Source organism: Rhamphochromis sp. 'chilingali' (assembly GCF_963969265.1).
Source record: "Rhamphochromis sp. 'chilingali' genome assembly, chromosome: 16".
Lineage (NCBI taxonomy): Eukaryota > Metazoa > Chordata > Actinopteri > Cichliformes > Cichlidae > Rhamphochromis > Rhamphochromis sp. 'chilingali'.
In genome coordinates, this window is record NC_137943.1 from 12,068,611 (window position 1) to 12,090,618 (window position 22,008).

Consider the following 22,008-nt stretch of genomic DNA (forward strand, 5'->3'; position numbering starts at 1 on the left):
ACCACAATGGTGTCTGTTAACTGACAGGACTGAAATACTCAAAAGGAAACAGTGCAGTGGTATGCATTTTAATTGTGCAAAATCATGCTGTTTTGTTTTTCTTCATTTCTAAGTAAACTTTTTTTTTTTTTTTTTAAAGTTTCCAAACTCAGCAGCAGTCTGATCTGCGTTGTAGTGGCTTAACACATCCAGCTGTAGTAAGTTCATTTCAGTAACATGTGACAAGTCATGGAAAACCTTTTGCACAGCATGACACGTGAGCACAAGATTTTATATTTTGCACAAACTGTAAACATTCATAAAAAGGACCAGCATGAACTCTATGGCACTGTGATGTGAAAATCCATAAATAATGCCGTACGTTACCACAAATGCTCTTTTCAATGGAAAATACAAACGGCAAACATTCACAAATTAAATACATTAGTTTTTTGGGTGGGTCAGTGATGCAGCAGTGACTTCACAAGTGGGAGATGCACATTGATAAGATAAGCCAGACTTCTGTGGATACCTTCACATCGGCCATACAGGATACTGTCTCAGTCTATCATGCAGATGAGTGACATTTTTTAAAAATCCAGCACTAAGACAAGACTTGGAATGTATCGCTAAACCTTTAGATTGTGTTTGGAGGACCAAAATCAACAACCTGCATTTAAAAAAAACAACCTGTTGAATCAATTGTGCTGCCCCACTGTGGTGAGCCCCGGTGAATAAGGGAAAATCCAAAAGTAGCTTCTTTAAGACAAACAATAAAGGTTGGAGGGAATCTAGAGAAGTCTCTGTTCAACAGCTTGCTGAGGTAGTACTGAATCGTACAGTACTACTTATTATCAGTATACTATTAAAAAAGTAAAATCAGCATGATAGTATGTGGGTATAAATCCAAATGGCATGGGTAACCTGCACATCTGTGAAGGCACCATTAATGCTGAACATTATTCCCAGGTTTTCCCTACAAAGGCCTTGCTTATCTCAGATGACGCCAAACTCCATTCTATGTGCATCTAAACAGCTGGCTACATAGAACTAACCTGCACGGATTCAAGACCTGTCACCCATTTAAAACATCTGGTATATAAAATTACAGCATCTGCGCTGGTCTCCTCTACTGCAATTAGTAGCTCCACAGTATAATGCTTTGCACATTTGGCTAACGAGTGAAAGATCGACACAAATCCCTGTAGGATTGCGTCAGGAAGGACATCCGGTGTATAGTCCCGACTTTTTGACAATTGTATGAAACGCATGCACTGTTGCACTTGGTGACACATTCTTTCGTGATAACACACATAAGAACTATGATTTATTTTTGCTTCTGTGTAGATTTAGTTATGTTTCTAGAAGTGCTGATCGTCCACCGAATGAGTAGTAATATGTGAAAACTCTTGTTTAGACACTACAGCACAGTTTGGGTTTTTAGGTCGGTTTAAGTCCTTTGTTAAAAGTCCACCCTTATCCTAAACTCCCTCAAGTTCTAGGTTTTAATATGAAATTGTGGTATTGATGTTCATTGATTTTACAATCATTATTTTACCAGCGTAGTGCGCACTCATCAGCATGATTTTTTGTGGCAAAAACAGCAATTCAGTCTCTCGGCTTTTGAGACTTTCAGTAAAAACTACAAGTATTTTCTTTTCCAGCAGTGCTATCATGACATTCCACTGTAGTGAACAATACAATACACAATGTGTGTTTCTATGAGCGTGACTGACGGTAACATGCAGTCATTTAATCATTTAAAATAAGTTTTTCCGGCCTCCAGCTTCATCCATATGTGTGACCGTTCCTAAGTGTTAGTTAAAAATGACTTTAATAAGTTTGCTACTCTTACATCACAGCCTATTTTATACCCATTTCCTCCTTCAGAGTGACTTCCCCTCCTTGTCACGAGTCCTTGGTGTGTGAGATCTGTTTCCACAGCAGGGCTTTCAGGTTGTTGAGGATAAGTGAGTGCTCCATGTTCATCTGTCCAGCATTACCTTTGAGAGCCATGCAGGCATACAGCTGCCTCTCGAGCTCCTCTCTCATCTCTGATGGCGCCCCCCGCAGGAGGTAGTCCTTCAGCGCTTCGCAAGACTTCGCCAAGTTTGGCCTGAATGGCTCCTCCCTGCATCGCCTCTCTGACAAATCGCAGGATGTGTGGCAGTCTGCCCCGTAAATGCAGTCGGCATCTGTTTCGCACTTCAGTGCTCGCATGGTGCGCCTGAACTCCTCCTCAGAAACCACTGCTTGGGTGTTAGTCAGACGGAGCTCATGGCGGTCAGTGTAACCAAAGTGTGCCGCAGTGAGGTCGCAGATCAGAAAGCTCCCGTAGGTGCCGTGAAAGATGTCCTCCACGAGCTCCAGCAGGCCCATGGAGATCTTAGCTTTGCGAGGCCAGGAGGGGGTGAACCACTGGTCCATGGAGCGCTGCAAACCACTAGGAACCCAAGAAACAAGAGGCCAAGGCAGAGATAAACCGTACAGGGGTCCATAGGGAACACGCTCCGTCATGTAGAGATCCCCGCAGTAGCCGATGAGACGAGGAGTGTGTCCTCTGTCCTGGAGCAGCAGACCCAGCAGCACCTCAGAGAACAGAGCACGAAAGTGCCTTAACATCAAGCCTCAGAAAACTGTTCTCCACTGTTAATTATATTATTATGAACTTATGATACCTCATCCATTTGCAGGAGGGCCCATGTAGAGCGGGCTTCTGGCAGTGACACCCGTCCATCCCTGTTGCCATCGGCGACAGAGAGGATTTGGCTGACGAGGCTAGCAAGGTTCGCGTGTTCTCCAAGCTTGGACTGGTGGATAGAGAATGAGAGAAGCTGTTTCAGGCTAAATCACAGATTTAGTTTCATCGCAACTTTTATGACTTGACCTCTTTTACCTTGAGGTGATTAAAGACCATCTCTTTAAACTTCTCCACTGAGGTGCCTCTCGTAGGCTTGTCAAACACTGGGGTTTCCCTCCGTGGCTCTGGTTCCTCACCCAGCTCATAGTGCACAACCTCCCCCAGCTTACAGTGGATGATCCCATCGTGGTCTCCCCAGCTTCCTGTGTATACCTAATGAAAAGCAGAATGGGATAATTGACCGATCACTCATCTTTATCCTTTGCTAATGAGAACTCATATAAGAATAAACTTTTCATGTAACTCTCAGAAAAAAGAAATTCTTTAATATTCTACAGAGGTCTCAAAAGTTGATTCTGTTCATCTGGACGTAGCGTTTTCAGTGGGAGAAACGTTTCATCACTCATCCAAGTGACTTCTTCAGTCTCAGCTGACTGCAGGTTTCCCCAATCTTATCATTGTAAGATGGCGAAAGATGTACCCTTAGGTCCCCTCCTTGATTCAGAGATGGTCTTTCCCTTTTCACATAAGGGTAAGGTTACATCCTTCGCCATATTATAGTGCTGTGATTGCAGCCATTCCCCAACTCTCTGTGAATGGAACTCATGGCCATTGATCAGTGGTTGTTGATCAATGGTCATGAAAATTTGCATAATTATGATGAAGGAACTGACCTCCCAGCCCATTGTTCCTTCAGTGGTACTAGTTTCAGTCATTATGCAAATGCACTGTTTATAAGATTGGGGAAACCTGCAGTCAGCTGAGACTGAAGAAGTCACTTGGATGAGTGATGAAATGTTTCTCCCACTGAAAACGCTACGTCCAGATGAACAGAATCAACTTTTGGAGATCTACATACCTGGATGATTGAGCATGCATCAAGAAGATTCTACAGAGCTAATAAATCTAAAAAATAGCTACAATTGCAAATTCTTTAAATGTTTCTATGTATAAAAAGTGGCTGTAGAGAAATGTTCCACAACAGAAAAAAAATGTAAAAAATACCCTGCAAGAAAAATAGTTACTAGGTGAGCTAACAGAGGCTAATAGAAGCTGACAGAGGCTAACAGTGGCAATAAAATCTGTGCTTACTGACAAAAAGTCCAGGATATCTTCAACAAGTTGACTCAGTATCACTGTCATCGGTCAAAAGTGAACTCCACTGTATCGACTGTATTGGACTCTTGTCACAACGTTTTATAGCCTCCTCCAAAGTAAATACAGGTGGGCCGCTAGCCTATTGACTGCTTGCTGTGGTAAACAGCCTACACTCATTACAAATGAACGTCCTGAGTTTTTGAGGTGACATTGAGGGTAAAAACATAAAAATACTGCACATTTTTTTAATTAATTTTTTATTAATAATTCATTATTATGTGTTGGTTTTCTAACAGTGTTTAGAAAAATGTTTATATACAGAAACAGTGGAAGAAACATGTCGGCCCATGGCAGCAGTTATGGAGTAGAGTCTAAATTTGACGTATTTGTTTGTCTTGGCTGACTAAAACCTGTTTGTCCTACAGCAACCAGCTAGGTTTGTTCATTTCAACTGGGTGTGTTAAGAAAACAGAAGTCATGTATTGACATCTACCAGTGAGATTTTACACACAGTAATCTACTGTAAATGGAAAGTACAGTGGTCGCCTACCTGGTTGTTTGGCAGTGTTGACAGACACCTGCCCATGTACAGTGTTTCCTTGTCGCACAGACTACTGCAAGCAGACCCATCGATGATCCCCCTCCTGTATTTATCACACTTTAACAAAAAAGAAGAACACAATTATTATTCTAACACGGGTGACATTTTCTTAATAGCCACAAAGATTTCTGAGACAAGTTCTTGCAATTTTCAAACCACGGTCTCTTCTAAACTACTGCAGTCACTCACAATGGCATTCTTGCACTCGTGTCCTCTGCACAGCTCTGTGTAGGCGGAGTATTGCACATAGAACACCCAGCTCCCCACCAGCACAGTCAGCCATGTCAGGAACAGGTAGTTCACCCGCACAAAGGAGATCCGAGCCTGTGAGTGGAGAGTTGAAACAAAACTGCGTTGATGGATCCAGATCTGGAAACTCTACAGTACCAAGGTCCCGGCAGTACATTTTGTTATGAACCTGCATTTCTTTGTATTGGGATTACCTGGATTAACGTGTTAGACAACCATGGATTTGATCTAATCACACAGCTTTGATCACATAAAAGGTTATTATAGTGAGAGTTGGGGACTCTCACCAGTACCAACCAGTACCTTGTCCAGTAACAAGGTACTGGTTGTGTGGTTTATTGCTAGGTGCAACAATAGCTCATTAAGCCAGAAAATGTTTTTTAGAGTTGGGAGTCCCATTCTTTCAGCGCGACATACCATTTTAGTTGTGGCTGGTAACAGCTTACTGCTTGAGTCACAGGATGCACACATCACATGTCTTACAATGCCCCTTTGAGCAGACGTCCTGTTATTTCTGTGACACGGTGAAAGTTAATGCAGTTATTTGCCATCGTGATAAAAATCAGGCAGAGTGAAACTTCTGAAGAAAACTACACTACAAAAAAACAGTAGTGTTGTCCATGCCAGTATTATACCATGGACACCAGATATCAATATTTTACTAAATAAATTAAAATACTCAGGGAGTACTCCAAAGAAGAAGGCTAATCTCATGCACGACCATCCTGAGATTAGCCAAACAAACTTACATTAAATCAGCTCAAGTGAAAGTACAACATTGGACACACTTAGCTACACAGAGCTACCTCCTAATTCAGAGCTAGCTAATGGCTCAAGGACTAAAAATATAACACCTTCCTTAGATCCATAAAAAAAATTTTTCTTATTCTGTGACCGATTGGAACTTGTGGTGATGATATGGTTGCTCAGAGCTCGTGGGTGTTGCACATTCACAACCACTTTTAATCGCAGAGCGATTGCACAGATTGCCAGATAGGAAGCAACTTTTCTGCAAACAGCTGCAGCCTGACTTGGACTGACTGCAAAATATTGCTGTCTGATTTATAAATGCAGACAGATTGGCAACATGCTGCCATCAGTCTGAATGAGTCTTTGTCAGTATACACAATTCGAGAGGACTTGAGTCAGCTGGCTGGAAGAAAGATCAAGTTAAATGCCAAGTTAGTCATACAGTCCAGCTGTACATACAGAAAGTAACTATTTGCTTCATTACCAACCTATAGCAGTGTTATATTTGCATCTCTGCGAGGCTACACTTATAAAGAGTGGTGCTTTGAGTTAAAGTGTAACTTTAGCAGGCAACAATAAAAACGATAACATGGCAATGATTTGCAGCTATAACTTTTACCTTGTTTGAAACCCTAGTTTAGTATGCAAACATACTCCAACATACTAAATACTGATGTTGTGGTGCTGAAGTCAGAGGATCGCAAAAGTCCCTGGGAGGGGTAACATGAAGTTTTTGTGTCAATAATTCGTTAATTTGTTCTTTGGTCACTGTGGCCAAAGGTTGCTAAGCCAACTATCATGGCAATCCACACAACACAGCTACACATTTCACCATCTCTTCTATGGCAGAAAAGTCTGCGGCCTTATCAAAGAGTCTCGAAGTAGAATTGTGAAAACTGTTGCGCTGAAGTCAGTTAATGAAATGATCCTCTCGGCAGCACACAGACTAAGAGAATAATTAAATAAAAGCAAGCAAAAAGATAAAGCAAAGAGGACTGTTGGAGGGCAGAGTGGAGCAGTGAAAAGAATTTAGGTCAGACTGCCTTCGTCGGCCACACTCCTCGACTTTTACCCAAACAAAACTGCAGTTAGTTTTCCCTCCGAGGACTGTAACTGCACTTGGGAGGATAAAGTAATTTTGCTTCTCTCTTTGATTGCATGGCAGGAACTGGTTATGTCGTGTGGGTTTTGGCAGCTTGGCGTGCCTCTCATTCAGCTTTAGCACTGTTTCCAAATTCCAGCAAAATACCCTGGCAGTGTGGCAGGCACCAAGTCAAAAGCCTTTTTATCTTTCATGTGCTATGATTACTGTAGTATGTAAACAGAGCAGAAGAACTCTCTGTTATGGGTTTATACACTCTGTGGGAGACATTAAAGCGTCTGATCCGCACTGACACACAGAAAGAGGGTCAAATTACTCTTAATTTGTATTCTTTTGAGATTTGAGGCATCTCGCGAAATATTTTTGCAAGGAGGTTAGGGTACGGGAAAATAACAAATTACCTGTCTCTCTAATTGGTGCATTTCATCAATCTGTTACTGACAACAGCAGGAGTTTATTTGAGCTTTAGCAGCTGCTTTTTAACAGAGCAGGACAGATGTCTCCTCTGCACGACTGCTTTGCTTTTAAACACCGTGTGCCCTGAAGAGATGACTAAATAGACAGTTGGCCTCCACGAAAGAGATGGAGATAAGGATAAAGAGTGAACATTGCTATCACATCTGAATGCCTTGGCATGTGTAGAGGCTCTTTGCAAAGGGAATTAACATTTCCTAAGTGCACACATGGAAATTAAAGGTTGGATACAGCCCAGCCCTCCATGGTCATGACAAGCAAGTGACTTTGAGTCATGCGTGCCTGTGAACTGTCTGTGGGGTGTGTGAAAGCTGAGCAGGACAGAGCTTAATCCTTCATCAAACCCTTTGGTCCCTTACAGTGTATCCTTTGCAATGACACCTGATATGTACTAAATGTCTTAACTAGGAAAACAATGCATAAACCTAACTGATGCCACGTATGAGGGTTAAAATGAGTCAAAAAGATGTTTATTACTATATTACTAATCACAAAGACAGGGACAGAGACTCCACATGTTTTGCAGTTGTATAGCAGCCTCAAGGTATAAATCAATAAAATAAACAAAACAAGATAAGTCAAATAAAATGACTAAGTGCTGAGAGCTGAATGACCTGTGCACGACTGAGCTAAGTGACAAAGCACAAAATCCATAGTGCAAGCTTTAGTGTCACTGTCTGTCAACAGATGGTCTCAGTTACCCAGACAAAAGGCCCATATCATGTAGAGGGGTTTGCGGTGATGGCCACTGTCATTTCATCCCACCTGAAATCCACAGAGCGTCTCAGGACGGAGCTGGCTCTCCTTGTCAGTTTTTGCCTCTAATCCCGCGTGACGCACTGAAGGTGGCTAATACTCCCTGATTGAAAACGTGTCTTTACGTGCTCAGTGAAGTCTTACTAAACTGGTTTTTAAATGTAGCAGGCTTTGACATCTGAGCTATTTGATTTCTGACAGCACAGTTCGGTCCAGGAGACATATATATGTCGGCTCTGCAGTAAACTGTGATGGCTTTGCTGAAACTTGCCCTGTAAGCTTGCTACCTGGAAGATAATAAGGAACACATTTTGCCGTGGTGGCTTTATGAGCATACAAATTCAAATTCAAATTCAAATTCAAATTTTATTTGTCACGTACACAGTCATACACAGTACGATATGTAGTGAAATGCTTGGACAACTGCTCGTGACCTAAAGAAAACAAAAAAGGAAAAGGCTATGAATAAGATAGGAAATAAATATGAAAAATTAAAAAGGGTAAATTTAACTAGGAAGGAATAGAATATAAATTAAGGTTAAAAATGAAATAACTGTACAACACAAATTAGAATGAAGGGTAAATTTAACTGGGAAGAATAAGATAAAGATAAATATCTAAATTAAAGTTGAAAATAAAATAACTGTACAACAAAATACACAATACACAATATAGAACTATATAAGAATGTATGAAGAAATCTAAATATAAATAAATATATACACAATAACAGCAGCTGTACAAGTATTAACCGGAAATGAAGAATATAGTGACCAGTGTTGTGCAAAACCAAAGTCCAGAAAGTCCAGTGTGTGTGTAAGAACTGTATGTGTGGGTCAGTACTGTGTGGTGGTGTGATTGAGAGACCGTATCGCCTGCGGGAAGAAGGTTTCCTAGAAGTTCTTCTTGCTTTTTCTTAAAATTTGTGAGCCCGTTTGCATTTTTCACTGACCTTTTGTTTGAGATACATGGACATGGGGAGAAACTGATTTGAGTAGACCACAAATAGAACACATTTGCCTAATTGTTGTGCAAAATGTGCACACTGCATGCACAATATACAGTGAAAACACATGCAAAATCCTTTTTTTCTTCTAGGATCGATGTCCTCTCAGGCCTCAAAAAAACGCCAGGTACAGGATGACATGTTGCTTAGTAGCAACTGATCTCACTGAATTAAACCACGGGCCTACAGGAGACACTTGTTTACTGTAATTGGTTACTGGTTATAGCCAGATGAAATGAGCTGAGCTTGCCAACATGTTTCACACTTTGAGCTCAACATGTTTCAGCTTTCAGTAGACTGCATTAAACTGACGGTTGTGCATGTTGTAATGCAACAGCATTCTACCCTTTTTAAGAGCAAATGCAGCCCTCTTGCATAAGCTCCTTACGGTATTGAGAGAAGTTGCTGGCAGCTGCTCCTCAAATCAGAAGGTTCAACCCTTATTACCCAGCCCAAAGGAATTACTGCTGCCCTGGCACTGCTGAAGGCAAGGAAAAGACTGAGTGGAAGCCCTGGCATCTTTACAGTCAAAAACAAAGCAGTGCCAGGGCAACAATCCTATTGTTTCTAGAGCAGGCCCGCATTCATCAGGTATTTTGCATTTTGCATTCATCAGGTATTTTGATGTCCACACCGAGCAGCAAGAGGAGGTACCCGTTTACTGCCAGCTGTCAGTGTGATGTGGCACCACGGCGAGCTCAAACAATCCCACAGCATCACCTCATTTTTTTTAAAACTGCAATCCGCTTCACACAACAGATCCTGGGTAGCAATCTTACCTGAAAGTAGAAAGACTTCTTCACCCAGGCCCGTGGAAAAAGACCCTTCGCCATCACAAAAATAGATCATCTCAAGACGTGGACCTGGCTGTGGGGGATCATCCAAAAACCCATGGGACAAAGCGTGTTCAGCATCAAACGACGAACACAGAAAAATTATTACAGGTTATCCGATTTTAAGCTCAGATTGTCGGTTTGAGTTGACGGCGTGAGTCGCTCTGACGGCACACTTTGCCTGCGCCTGGGCTCTCTTTGCAGCAGCTGCTGAATTCCAACCAAAGCAACATAGTTGAAGCTGGGGAAAAACGCAGGTTCAGAGCGCAGGCGCAAACTCTACCAATAAGATGTGTTTTTTTTTTAAGTTTACACGTGATCCACTAATTTGACCAAAACTGCTGTCCAAGCCCACTCACCGAAGCCAGATCCCCTCTGCAGATAACGGCGAGTCAATATTGCGTGTTTGAGGAACTCCGGAGGTACAAGCGGATCAAGCCAGCAAGGAGGGGGAAGACAAACATCCGCTTCCTCCTTCAAAATAAAGGTTTTATTGTGGAGACGCTACACACAACTTCCGGCCAGGAGGTCTGATTAAAAATTACCTGTTAGCGTCATGTTATGTTGTAGCGCCATGAAGTGGTCGTACTTTGCACAAGTTTATCAAACATCGCGTCGTTAAACTTCTGATGTTTTTGAGTAAACATATTTTATATATAGAACGTCTCTCTTAGGCAGACATTAACGCATAACACCTCCAGAAAAACGTCGACTAAAATAATTTAAAAAATATGCTTCTTTAAGGGGCGGATATGTTTTGCTTACTAAATGCCCTGCCTACAATTTCAAATGTTTGAAAAAATGTGAGCGTCGCGGCACAGACAGCCAGCCGCAGTCGTTTAAGCTCTTCCCATAATGCACTCCCCGATCATCAGCGGGAAACCAAAATGGCGAACTTGCTTGGGGAAAATGAACCGTTTGTTATTTTCTGAGGAAGCCACAAACCCCGCATGTTTTCCCGACACGCTTTAGAAGTGAATTCAGTTGCTCGAAGAGCGGGATAAGAGCGGCTCTTCTGTCCGGTTATTTTTGTCGTACGAGTCGTTTGTGGAAACGGAGGTGACCGAATGAGGTATTGTTGTCATGTTTTCCTCCCGTTAGGGGGGGTGTGGGTCCGACGGTCAGCGACCTGGCTGGGGTTACGGCTTTGCATGTGGATTATTCCCGCTGCTGAGCTCGCCCAGCTGCCTACTATTTAATATACAAGACATTATATCAGCCTGCAGCGGCATCCCAAGCTGTCTTTTTTTCATCTTTGCTAAGTGGCTGGCACTGAACATGTCCACTCATTATCCGAACAAAGGAAAGCCTGCATTGGAGGACAGGGTTTAAAGGCGAAGGAAAAAAATCAATACTTTCTTAACATCTGAAATGAATAACATTTACAATAGAAGCTAGAAATATGACATGTTTTATTAGTATGATCAAAGTATTAGCTGTCACTGAGACCTGTAGTTGAATGGAAGTGTTCAGTAGTAAGTACATTGGTCTTTATTTTTGAAAGGGTGGTTAGGTTTTTGTTTTTTGTCTTTCATTGCATTGAAGCCATGTTACTGACTATGTGGTTAATTAACAATTAGCACTAATTATGAGTATAATCACCTGTTGTTCAAAGCCAGTGGAGAGGAAATGCCATGTTTCACTCTTTCTTTTGTAAGCCCTTCTGCAAGCACACAATGCATCCTTGTGTTTGAGGGCTACACATACAGGACTGTTACTCTGCTGGTTGTTATCAGTTAAAAAAATGCCAATAACATACATTAAATTGTACTAGTATTCTTTTGAGGATCAGAATACACCACATATAAATAATTACAATCTGTTTACAGTAAGCAGGAAAAAAAATCGCATAAATTAACTTTGCACTTATTCCATATCCGCTTACTCCATAGTCTAAATTCATGTCTGCCTCTGTTCTCTTGCCTTGCACTGTTTTTCAGAGACTCAGGGGTTGTGGATCACCTGTCTGTGCATCACAGAGCTCATCCCCTGCAGCAGCGGCAGCAGCAGGCTGTGTCCTTGTCCCCCACAAGCCTTTCTGCCAGGGGAGAGTATGGAGAAGACAGCATGTCTGACAGATTTTCAGAAGGACAGGATGTCCTGGCCCGGTGGTCAGATGGCCTTTTCTACTTGGGAACAATTGCAAAGGTTAGTGTGAGGATGATGCATATGATGCATGCAGGTAAACGGACTGTGTGGAGAGCGTTGGCGGAAAAACTCTTGAAATCAGTATAGGTCATCTACAGCAAAATCTGCCCCTGTCGCATCTGGAAACAAGTAAATCTTTCTTTGTTTTGTTTTTCAGATAGATCGGGACAAGCACCGATGTTTTGTGGTTTTTGAGGATCGGTCAAAGTCTTGGGTTCTTTGGAAGGATATTCAAACAGGTGAATGAAATTTAAAATGTGCAATATATTTTAGTTTAATTGCTAGATAATATGCAGTAAAGATACTGTAAGCCATTGCAAAGAGGGTAGGGAGTCAGTTATCCACAGTTTGTGCTGTGCAAACCTGTCTGCCTCTTCCTGGACTTGCTTATCTCTTGCTCTTCACACTGACAGTTAACTGTAGAGTGTATCAGTACAGTCGCAGCGCATTGCTAACATGCAGACGGGCAGCTATCGCTCCACTTAAGCCCCTTTAGCTATTATGGTGTTAAGAAAAACGTATTCTTCATTTTTATTCTTAAATGGGATGGGTCATGAATAAAGCATTAATGAAAGACACAAAGACGCTATGATCAGACACATTCGTCACATTTGACTGTAAACGATTTGTGAGAAGTATCTGGTTAAGATTTTTCTTGGCATTGTGACATTTATCAGATAACTTTTTATTTATTTATTTTTAACCTCAACCTGATCGCGATAGTTGAATTGTGATATATTAAAAAGTATGACAAAGATTCACCACATGAGATGCAATCAAAATCTTATTATAAATTCTATTCCAGTGTGAGTGTGATAAAGCGATATGAGGCAACTGTTGCTGCGATTTGGCGCTACAGGGGGAAAAAAATTGGTTTGAATAGAAATCCACTTTCCAGGTCCACAAGTAGTTATTACAAACATCCCACACCCTCGAATATCCTCAGGAGGATGAAGGCAGCAAACTGTCCGCAATCAGGATGAAAACTGCTTTGTTCCTGCTGAATCAAAAGTTAAGTCAGTAGACGGAATCTTCTCTCTAGTATCCTGGTGTAGACCTTCAGGGACATGGAAGTGCAATTTCGCCCACACCCCCCATAACCAGACAGTATGGATTTTATTTATCCAGGTTGTAAAATATTTTCCCTGCCACCTTTCTCTAGTTTCAGCTGGGTGAATTTGAGTCGTCCTTCTCACAGCAGCAAAAGTTGCTGTGAGAGGGATGTCTTTTGTTCTTGTGATGACTCGGTGTACTCCTCTGACCTCGTTTGACTGAAAGCTGCTCTAAATTATACCCCTAGTCATACCACCATTAATCTGAAACTTTAGTCGCTTACCTTCATGACTTTGCTGCTGTTTAGGGGAAGAAGATGATGAGGATGACGACGACGAAGACATTGTGTGCTCCATATGCCAAGACGAAACTTCAGAGGAACCCAACGAGATTGTCATTTGTGACAAGTGTGGACAAGGTATCATTTATCGTCTTTGATGTTCCAACATAAGCCAGAAACAGTTATTTTATATGATATTTGTAACACATTTAAACAGCCAGTCTCAGTAGTTTATTTATTCATCTGTTGTGCTCTAATCTCTGGCCATTACGGATGTGTTCATTTGTGTTTTAGGCTACCACCAGCGGTGTCACTCCCCTGTCATCGATGCTGCTGTCATCAACTCTGATGACAAGTGGCTTTGCTCAGAGTGTGAGCTCACTTCTCTCGCTAAGGTACAGATTTTTCTTTAAGAAGAAATACGTCAAACATTTACCTTGAACAAGTGGTTTAGACGAGTTTGTTAACATGACACATGTCTGTTTTGAAGAGTGCATTACTTGCTTTGTTTGTAAATCAAAGTGGATATAAAAGACTTCATAGATTCCAATGGAGTGAATAAAAGTGATTGAGGCTTTAATCCCACAATAAAATGTCCCAAGATTAAGAAACCCAATTAAGTGAATGAGGCTAAACTATTCTGAGGTCATTTATTTATTGAAAAATCCCCAAATATTTATGGAGAAATTAAAAATTTTCCAAAGAGCTTACCAGCTTTAAAAAGCACCTCTTTATATGTGTTTACCAAATTTTCTTTTTATGTATTTATTTTGGTGGGAAAAACACGTTTTTTGTTTGTTTGGTTTGCAGACGGGTGGTCCACACAGAAGAGGGGCGTCTGCTAAAGACTTTCTGCAGCAGGAACAGCAGGAGCCGCAGCACATGGAGCTACACCTGTCCTTCCCATACGTGCTGGAGGAGCTGGTGTGGGACCACGGCCACAAAACCAACATCCAGCAGTGCTACTGCTACTGCGGCGGTCCAGGAGAGTGAGTGACGTTGCATATTCTGGCAAGAGTGAAAAGCTTGGATGGAAATGTTCCCATGTCCACAAAAGTTATAATGTTCATATTCTGTTTGCTTGCAGCTGGTACCTGAAGATGCTGCAGTGCAACATGTGTCAGCAATGGTTCCACGAAGCCTGTCTCCATTGCTTACAGATGCCAATGCTCTACGGAGATAGGTGACCATATTTACTGCTTCTAATGTAAATGTTTACCCTTGTATTGTTGTACGTATTCAAGACTGCTCCCCAATGGCCTGCAAAAGTGTGGCTTTGGAGAACAAGGACAGCCTATTAAAACTGGTCTTGAAATGATGGTGAATATACTTCTGGGTAATATTCAGTTTTTAAGTCAAGTTTTGGAAAAAGTGCGTGCACACAAACAGAATGGTAAAAAGAAACGTGTCTCAGTGGACAGTCAGCTAGAGCATAGCTAGGTTTTTATGTTAAACTTTATATTGTGTTCTTGTTTCCTGAGGCCTTTTTATTTTTGCCTTCAGGTTTTATGTGTTTGTTTGTTCGGTTTGCAATGGTGGACCGGAGTACCTCAGCCGTCTGCTTCTCAGCTGGTAAGAGGAACTTGTACTTTGACACACACAGCTGGCTTTTTATTCTATTAAATTACACAAGCATGCATTTACTCTTCGTCTTAAAAGCTCTGCTACCTTTGACGCCCAGGGCTAGAGAGCTGTGATAAACTTTTACTCCACCTCTGTAATTAAATCTTGTGGCTCCAGCAAACATATTTGGTGTCTTTATATTAGTATTATTATTATTATTTTTTTAAGACAGACTGAAAAACAGTATTTACTGAAATATTTCAGGAAGGATGTCGCACACCTGAGCCTCTACAACCTGAGTGTGATCCACAAGAAGAAGTACTTTGACTCAGAAATGGACCTGATGGTGTACATCAATGATAACTGGGAGCTGCTGCAGCTGGGTGAGGTAAGGATAAGTTATGTAATGCACCAGTGACCAATTGTAGACCAACAGATTTTTTTTCTTCTATTATTCATATTTCATTTCATGTCCCATCCATGTTTACTTGTTAGATTTGGAACAGGATGTCAGGAATTGGCAGCCACACAAGTCAGTGTTTTTTGTTTTGTTTTTTTGTTTGTTTTTTTGTTTGTTTTTTTGTAGCTGCTTAATGCATCAGGTTGATTGGTGGTCTGAAAGCCACACTGTTAGGTAATCCTAGTAGAGGGTTATTTCCCAAATAGAAATAACCTGGCCCCCATTTGGATTTTTAAATATTTAAGTTTTTTCTTGTACAATATCTTTCCTGTGTCTACAGCTCGCCAACACTCCACGATCAGAACGATATGAAAATGTTCTGGAGGCGCTTAACAATAATAGCTGCATGTAAGTTTATCTGCTGCTCTTGAAATCTTTATGCTGATGACAACATCAAAGTGCCTCAAATATCTCCCAGTATTTGCACAGACTCTGTTTTTTACATGGCCACCCTTTCACCGTGTCCCAGGTTCATGTCAGGAAAGGAGGTGAAGAAAAAGAAGCACTTGTTTGGCCTTAGGATCCGTTTTCCTCCTGTTCCCCCCAACTGTGACGAGCCAACCAGCAGAGTGATGGAGAAGGCTTCACATGAGATAACCATCAAGGGATGCAAGTCCACTAAAGCACTGTCCGCCATCAGGTTAGACATGAAACGTGTCGATGCCCTAAAGTTAAAGGTGCCCACTGGATACTGTGTTAACCTGATCCTGTATAGAACTCATTAATGCTAGGTCCATGTAGGGAGATCTAAAGAGAGATTCAGAATAAAAAACAAAAAGTTGGCATCTGCTTATTGTTAGTACTTATAACGATTATGCTTGTCTGGTGGGAGGAGCTTAGCGCACGTAATGTAGAGTAGTGGTGGGGGACTAAGCCTGAAAGTTGTATCACTATTTTTCAAGGAAGTTTGGGATAAAGATATTTATGACGCTATGTGGCCCAAAAAATACTGAACTGTGATTGCACCTTGCCGGGTGCAGCTTCGATGATCTTTTTCCTGTGAAGTGCTGACATTGATGACATGCTAAGCTAATTTTGAAGTGTGAATCTGTTGCCCTAAGGTGGTAGCAGCAGCAGCAGCATTATAGTGCAATAGAAGTGACACATAAGTCAAATGCAGGCACTAAAGTTACCTAGGTAGTTTTTTTTCCCTTTTTTTCTCAGTGAAAATGTTTATTTAACACTTTATTTACTGTTAAAGTGTTAACTACACCTTGTAACAGGAGCTATACAGTACCTGTTTCATAAAGCCCTACTTTCCCATCATGTCACCATGAAGCCCGTAGACGGTCTATAAAAGATGGACCTAGCCGTTGTGACATCCCCCCCCTCATTGGTTTCTGAAATAGCATTTTGAAGCCTTGTGTTTGGTGCTCCTTGCCACGTTGTGTTTTTTGAAACAAGACTCAGAGAAGCTGACCGAAAAGTTGAGAACACTCATACTGTACTTACTTTTAATTTACTTGGTCGCTGAGCACTGCTTTATGTTTGATTTGACTCAAAATGGGATCATTGTTCATGTCATATCTCATGTTGCATTCTTGACTAGTAGACTTGAAACTGGTGACTGAAATATAAACCTGTTGGGAAATCGTTAGTCAAGTCATAAATAAAATGAGATGTAGAGCCACAAGGTCATGGACTTTTCATATAGTGTGACTTCTTTTGCAGTGACAGGAGTCTCCCCCTGCTGGCCAGAAAGAATGGCCACTTTACCTTGAAGCCTCTCCATCTTTTATATACAACCTAAAAAAGAGAAATGATTATTTGCTAATAAAACTCCTGTTATTTGTTTTTCTATAGTTCATCATTACATGCACAATTTAGAAATTGCTGGTGTTAGACTGGCGAAGTTAAGGACCAAAAAAACATTTTTTTAGCTGTGCCCCTTTACCTTGTTAATTTAATTTAAGAGTGTGATTTTTTTTTTTTTTTTTTTTAATGTATTATAAGAGCATTTTGTTTGTTTGTTTTACTCTAAAACAAAAACAATGCCCCTTGTGATCTACAGATGAGGACAGAATTTTAGCCCCCCTATAAAAAGCCATTTTTGTGAACTATTTTCCAACTACTGTTAAACAGAGTGAGGAAGTTATAATATAGATTTTCCAAATTATGAAATGATTCTTCTTTGCACATGAAACAAGACTATTTCACCAAAATTAGCAGGATTGATATTAGCCTCCCTGTTGCTAATATTCAGTTATCCTTCTTTTGCTTGGTAACAGCATGCAGTAGTTGTTGTTGTTGTTGTTGTAGTTTTCAACAAGTCTCGCACACAACTCCTGAGCAATCCCAGCCCAATCTTAAATCTCTTAAGCGCCTCCAGATTTGATTGTCTTCTCAAATGGATGTTGGTCTTTAGTTCACCCCGCAGATTTTCAGTGGGATTCAAGTCGGAGCTTTGTACAGGCCAGTCAGTAAAGCTCATTTTGGTCTTGTGGAGGTCGTTCTTTACCAAGAGCAACATATGTCGTGGGTCGTTGTCATGTTGGAAGACGAAGCAAAGAGCCAGTTTTTGCTGCTGACTGCTTGAGGATTTCTTTCAAAATCTTCACATCTTCCTTCCTTCCTTATTCCTTTGACCTTGATGTGAAACCCAGATCCAGACACTGAAAAATCCCCACGACATAAAACTTCCACCTCCACGTTTCACTGTGGGGACAGTGTTCTTAGGGTTCTGTGCCTCTCCCTTCTCTCCAAAAGCAGCATCTCTGTAGTCAAAGAGCTCTAGTTTAATCTAATCTGACCAAAGGATGCAACTTTCTCCAACTTGTCCCTAATTTTTTTTTCCTTTTACCTGAAATCATTTGCTTATTAATTTCTAAAGAAAATATGTTTAGAAATATGTTTGAAAAGTTCTTCCTCTGTTTAAAAAATAAATAAATAAATAAATAAAGACAAAGTTTTCCAAATTTCATAGGATGGCTAAGAATTTTCTCCTATCTATAGATGAATTTCCCTTTTTAAAGATGATTTTCAAGGGTGTCCTAACAGTTTACATAACACATGAACTGCCTAACAGTTTCACTGTTATTTCAGGCACAACTGCCTTTATATGTAAAACTGTTCTGAATATTTGTTGTTGCTCTAGAAGTCCCAGTGCTCTTACCAATGGCACAGAGAAGAAGAAGAAAAAGAAGAAAAGAAAGAGGAAGCAAGGAGCACGCTCTCTGGAGACTCTGGCTAAACCACAACGCTCCAGTGAGCCCTCGTCCCAAGTGTGTAATGTTCTTATTCCTCTATGAATAAAACATCAAGAATTGCTTCTGGTGCTAGCTTCAGCTAGCTGTTTATTATTCTTTCTACCACGATAACTTCTTCTTCTACTCTGTATATCTTATTGATTCCAGAGCGCCCCCTGTGGGTAGCTTCAACAATAGCAACTATCATTACAAAGTGTGTCTTCATGTTTGCATGTGTGTTCCCTAGTGGGCGTGAGCTTCCTAGTGGGCGTGAGCTTGGGTGTGTGCATGGAGGGATGGGTATTTTTGCATTGTTATTTTGTATAGGTGTTAGACATTTACTGTTGGTGTTATATGAGAAGAAACCATCTTTTTGTTGTTGTTTTTTTTCCTTTGCTTTGACAGGAAATCAGGAAACCGCCACCGTTAGAGCCCCATGCTATGGATCACTTTACATCTGTCAAGTAAGTAGGCAATTATAAACTGTAGTTCTAAAGCAATCAGAACTGTTCAGCTTTGTTAGGGTGAAGATTCGGGCAAAAGCAAATTGAATTATCAATCACAAACACAATGTGTTTATTTGATTTGCTTGATTCACTGTAACATAACAAGAACCATAATGTTTTAATCTTTTACCTTCCCCCAAACCACCAGGAGTGACAGGTCTCTGCTGTCTTTAAAAACTTCAGATGTGGAATCCATCGGCGCCCTGAGCACTTCAGAAACTACCTCAACTAGCATTTCAAGACAGTCCAGGTATGCCTGCCTGATGTTTGCACTGCACTGAAAGTAGAATTGTGCTGGGTACAAACTCAGACTTGCATGGCTGTAGACCTTAAAGCCTTGTTTTCCTAATTTTCTGTAGTCGGTTTTTTATTGTTGCTCTTTGAATTAACAGCATTTTTTTTTTTACTTCCTCTTTTTCCTATCAAACACCCTCCAGCCTCTGCAGCTCCAGCAAGACGCGTACAGCAGCCCCCATCATGCCTGTTTCCCCTCCACCTTTAAAACGGAAACGTGGACGGCCACGGAGGGTCCCCCAGCCCCCCACCCCAGACATCCCCCCTCCCAGCTACGCAGACCCACACCCCTCAGCCACAGAGTTGTTGAGCTCCCTCCCAGGGCTTCACTCTGCAGACATAATTCACGGCATGGACCCCAACAGCCAGCTCACCCACCTAAAGAGCTCCATCAGCAACTATTTTGGAGCAGCGGGACGTCTGGCCTGCGGGGAGAAGTACAAAGTCCTGGCCCGACGGGTCACCCTTGATGGCAAGGTGCAGTACTTGGTGGAGTGGGAAGGAGTCACTGCCTCGTAGGTTTTTTCACATGTCGCTCGTCACTTCTAACTTTTCACCAGCACCCGTGGGACGTTTATGTCTGTGCTGAGGACGTGTGTATTCAGAGCATTAACTGATTATATGCCTTTATTTAGTTTGGACAGGAGCAAGTTCTGCTTACTGTAAAGCCTACTGGTTCAGTCCAGTCCAGGGTGACTTTTACAGTTATACACACCGTATATGTGTTTAAACAGTTTCATGCACAGCACAAAGTTGTCACAATAGCACAGCATTTTTGTGCTGCTGTGGTTCCAACTTCAAATAACAGGTTTGAGTGTTTACAGAGAACAGCCCCTTTTATTCAGATGCAATTCATTCATCTGTATACTGCACCTGTAGGCTTTCAGTGACCTGTTATTGTGCTTAATCCAGTGATATGCTTTCATTTCAAGACACGTTAATAATAACTGTAACGTTGTGTTTTTTTTTTTTTTCAAATAATATCTTTAAGTGTTATCTTGGAGGATAAGAGAAAGATGGGGAAGTTTTATTAACTAATGCTTTTTTTTTTTTTTTTTCCTTCCCCCCCCCCACCCTACCACCACCACCAAATGAGGTAAATAATAATCTGCACCCACAGTCGTGCCCCGTCTCTCTCTAGTCCCAGCTACGAGTACCTCTCAGTGCCTTTGGCAGGCATGTTGTTCAGCTCTGTTGGAAAGTGTGCTCGTTTGTGAGCGGTTAAGGAGAAACTCGAAGCAAAAGAGATGTGCTGCTGCAAATGTTTATTGTTTTATATAGAAGTATACTACATTGATTATTACCCTTTCTACTTGTTCTGTCTCTTGACTTTTCTGTTCAGCGGGGCAGTTTTTTGTTATTTTAATCATGGATTCACTTCACACATCAAGTTGATGGAATATCCGTTAGGTCGCCAGCTCATTTTCAGTAACAGTTGGATCATTTCAGCTTATACAAGGCAGTATTTGTCATGGATGGTAACGTTCTCAATTTTTAAAAATGTATTTGTCTACTCCTAATAGTTTAAATTCAAGCGTGGGATTCTTATAATTAATCTCTAAAATTCACAAGCCCATATATAAGGGCATTCTTGGTAAATTGTGTCACTTTGTTTTTGTCTACATAAATCTCCTTTTTAAAGTGTTTTGATTTGGATTAAAGAACCTAACTTGTTTTTTGTTTTTTCATTTTGTCTGATAGTAAAATAAAATCCTGCATAAAATGAATGTTATATACCCACCAGGAGTTCAGAATTGTTCCCTATGCATGTTAGTCCTTGTTAAAGCTGTTTGCGTATTTAACTGGACCGCATGACTCAACAGAAGGAAAGTTCATCGTTATGATCATTTGACTCAGGCTCTCAGTTTTGTGTGCGTGTGCGTCCGTGTGTGTGCATGCGTGTGCGCGTGTGTACAACAAAAAACATTGCACTTGGGTTTTTTTGTTTTTGCTTTCATGTCAAGTTCACCTTGTGGTCTACACACTCAGGATATGCCCCAAAAATGTCACTGCAATGCATATGTCTCTTCGCTGTGTGGCAGGAGGATTTAGTGTAAGTTGTTCTCATAGTGTTGCTCATCAGTATTTTATTTTATTTTATATATATATATATAAAAAAAAATTTTTTTTTTAAGACGACCCTCCATGTGTCATTACTTTTGACCATATTTCCATATGTAAGTTTTTGATAAGTCTCATTTGTGGTCTGTTGCAAAACCTACTTGTTTTAAACTGGGTCATAACACAATCACTGGAATATAAAATGCTGTATATCATTGCAATAGGTGAGTATTCAGTTGGTATCTCTTTTTGGAGATGTTTCTGCTTTTGTTAAAACACACAGACACTGACATGTCTTCTTTGTAGGGGTATAGTCAGTGTATTTCAAGCTACTCTCTACTCAGTCAGTGTCTCAGCCGACATGTTGCTACCACTGGCTTCCAGCAGGCTTCTGTAGCCAAAGAACATACATGTAATGTCTGCTTTGTCTTTTGAGATTTTTCTTATTACATTTTTATACATCATTATATAGGTTGATGTGATTTTTGAAAACCTGTTTTGTTAAAGGATTAATAAAGTCAGATATTTTCAACTGTCCTGTTTCTCATGTCTAACTGCCACGTGTGCACTCACGGCAGGACCACGAGTGTCTAAAAAGGTATTTATAAAATATACAGCGAGAGGGAGATCACGTGCAGTGTCCTCTTGTCTGCTTTATTTCTGGGAGCTAGCTCCACTTTGAGGTTCGCCTGTGGTAACTAGGGCTGAGTATCGCCACTGATTTCTATAATCGATTCAAATTTGACTCAG

General features: G+C 40.9%; 2 protein-coding genes across 3 annotated transcripts; one reads left to right on the plus strand and one right to left on the minus strand.

The window, feature by feature from the left end:
• Window positions 1-53: 53 nt before the first annotated feature.
• dipk1aa (divergent protein kinase domain 1Aa) lies at window positions 54-10,356 on the minus strand. 2 transcript variants are annotated; one of them, XM_080907372.1, is made up of 7 exons: window positions 10,068-10,356; window positions 9,655-9,742; window positions 4,728-4,862; window positions 4,488-4,595; window positions 2,876-3,052; window positions 2,658-2,789; window positions 54-2,568 (listed from the first exon to the last, which is right to left on the minus strand). In XM_080907372.1, the coding sequence occupies exons 2-7, from the start codon at window positions 9,706-9,708 to the stop codon at window positions 1,888-1,890; spliced, it is 1,287 nt and encodes a 428-aa protein (XP_080763498.1). In that variant the 5' UTR covers window positions 9,709-9,742; window positions 10,068-10,356; the 3' UTR covers window positions 54-1,887. The 2 variants fall into 2 exon arrangements, with proteins under 2 accessions (XP_080763498.1, XP_080763497.1); XM_080907371.1 differs by having other exon boundaries at window positions 9,655-9,949; window positions 10,068-10,347.
• Window positions 10,357-10,583: 227 nt separating this feature from the next.
• Window positions 10,584-21,773, plus strand: mtf2 (metal response element binding transcription factor 2). The gene is made up of 15 exons (XM_080907369.1): window positions 10,584-10,780; window positions 11,649-11,856; window positions 12,014-12,095; window positions 13,217-13,327; window positions 13,484-13,584; window positions 14,000-14,178; window positions 14,277-14,372; window positions 14,693-14,761; window positions 15,017-15,140; window positions 15,493-15,560; window positions 15,682-15,852; window positions 18,307-18,433; window positions 18,803-18,861; window positions 19,052-19,153; window positions 19,341-21,773. The coding sequence occupies exons 1-15, from the start codon at window positions 10,776-10,778 to the stop codon at window positions 19,714-19,716; spliced, it is 1,878 nt and encodes a 625-aa protein (XP_080763495.1). The 5' UTR covers window positions 10,584-10,775; the 3' UTR covers window positions 19,717-21,773.
• Window positions 21,774-22,008: the final 235 nt, after the last annotated feature.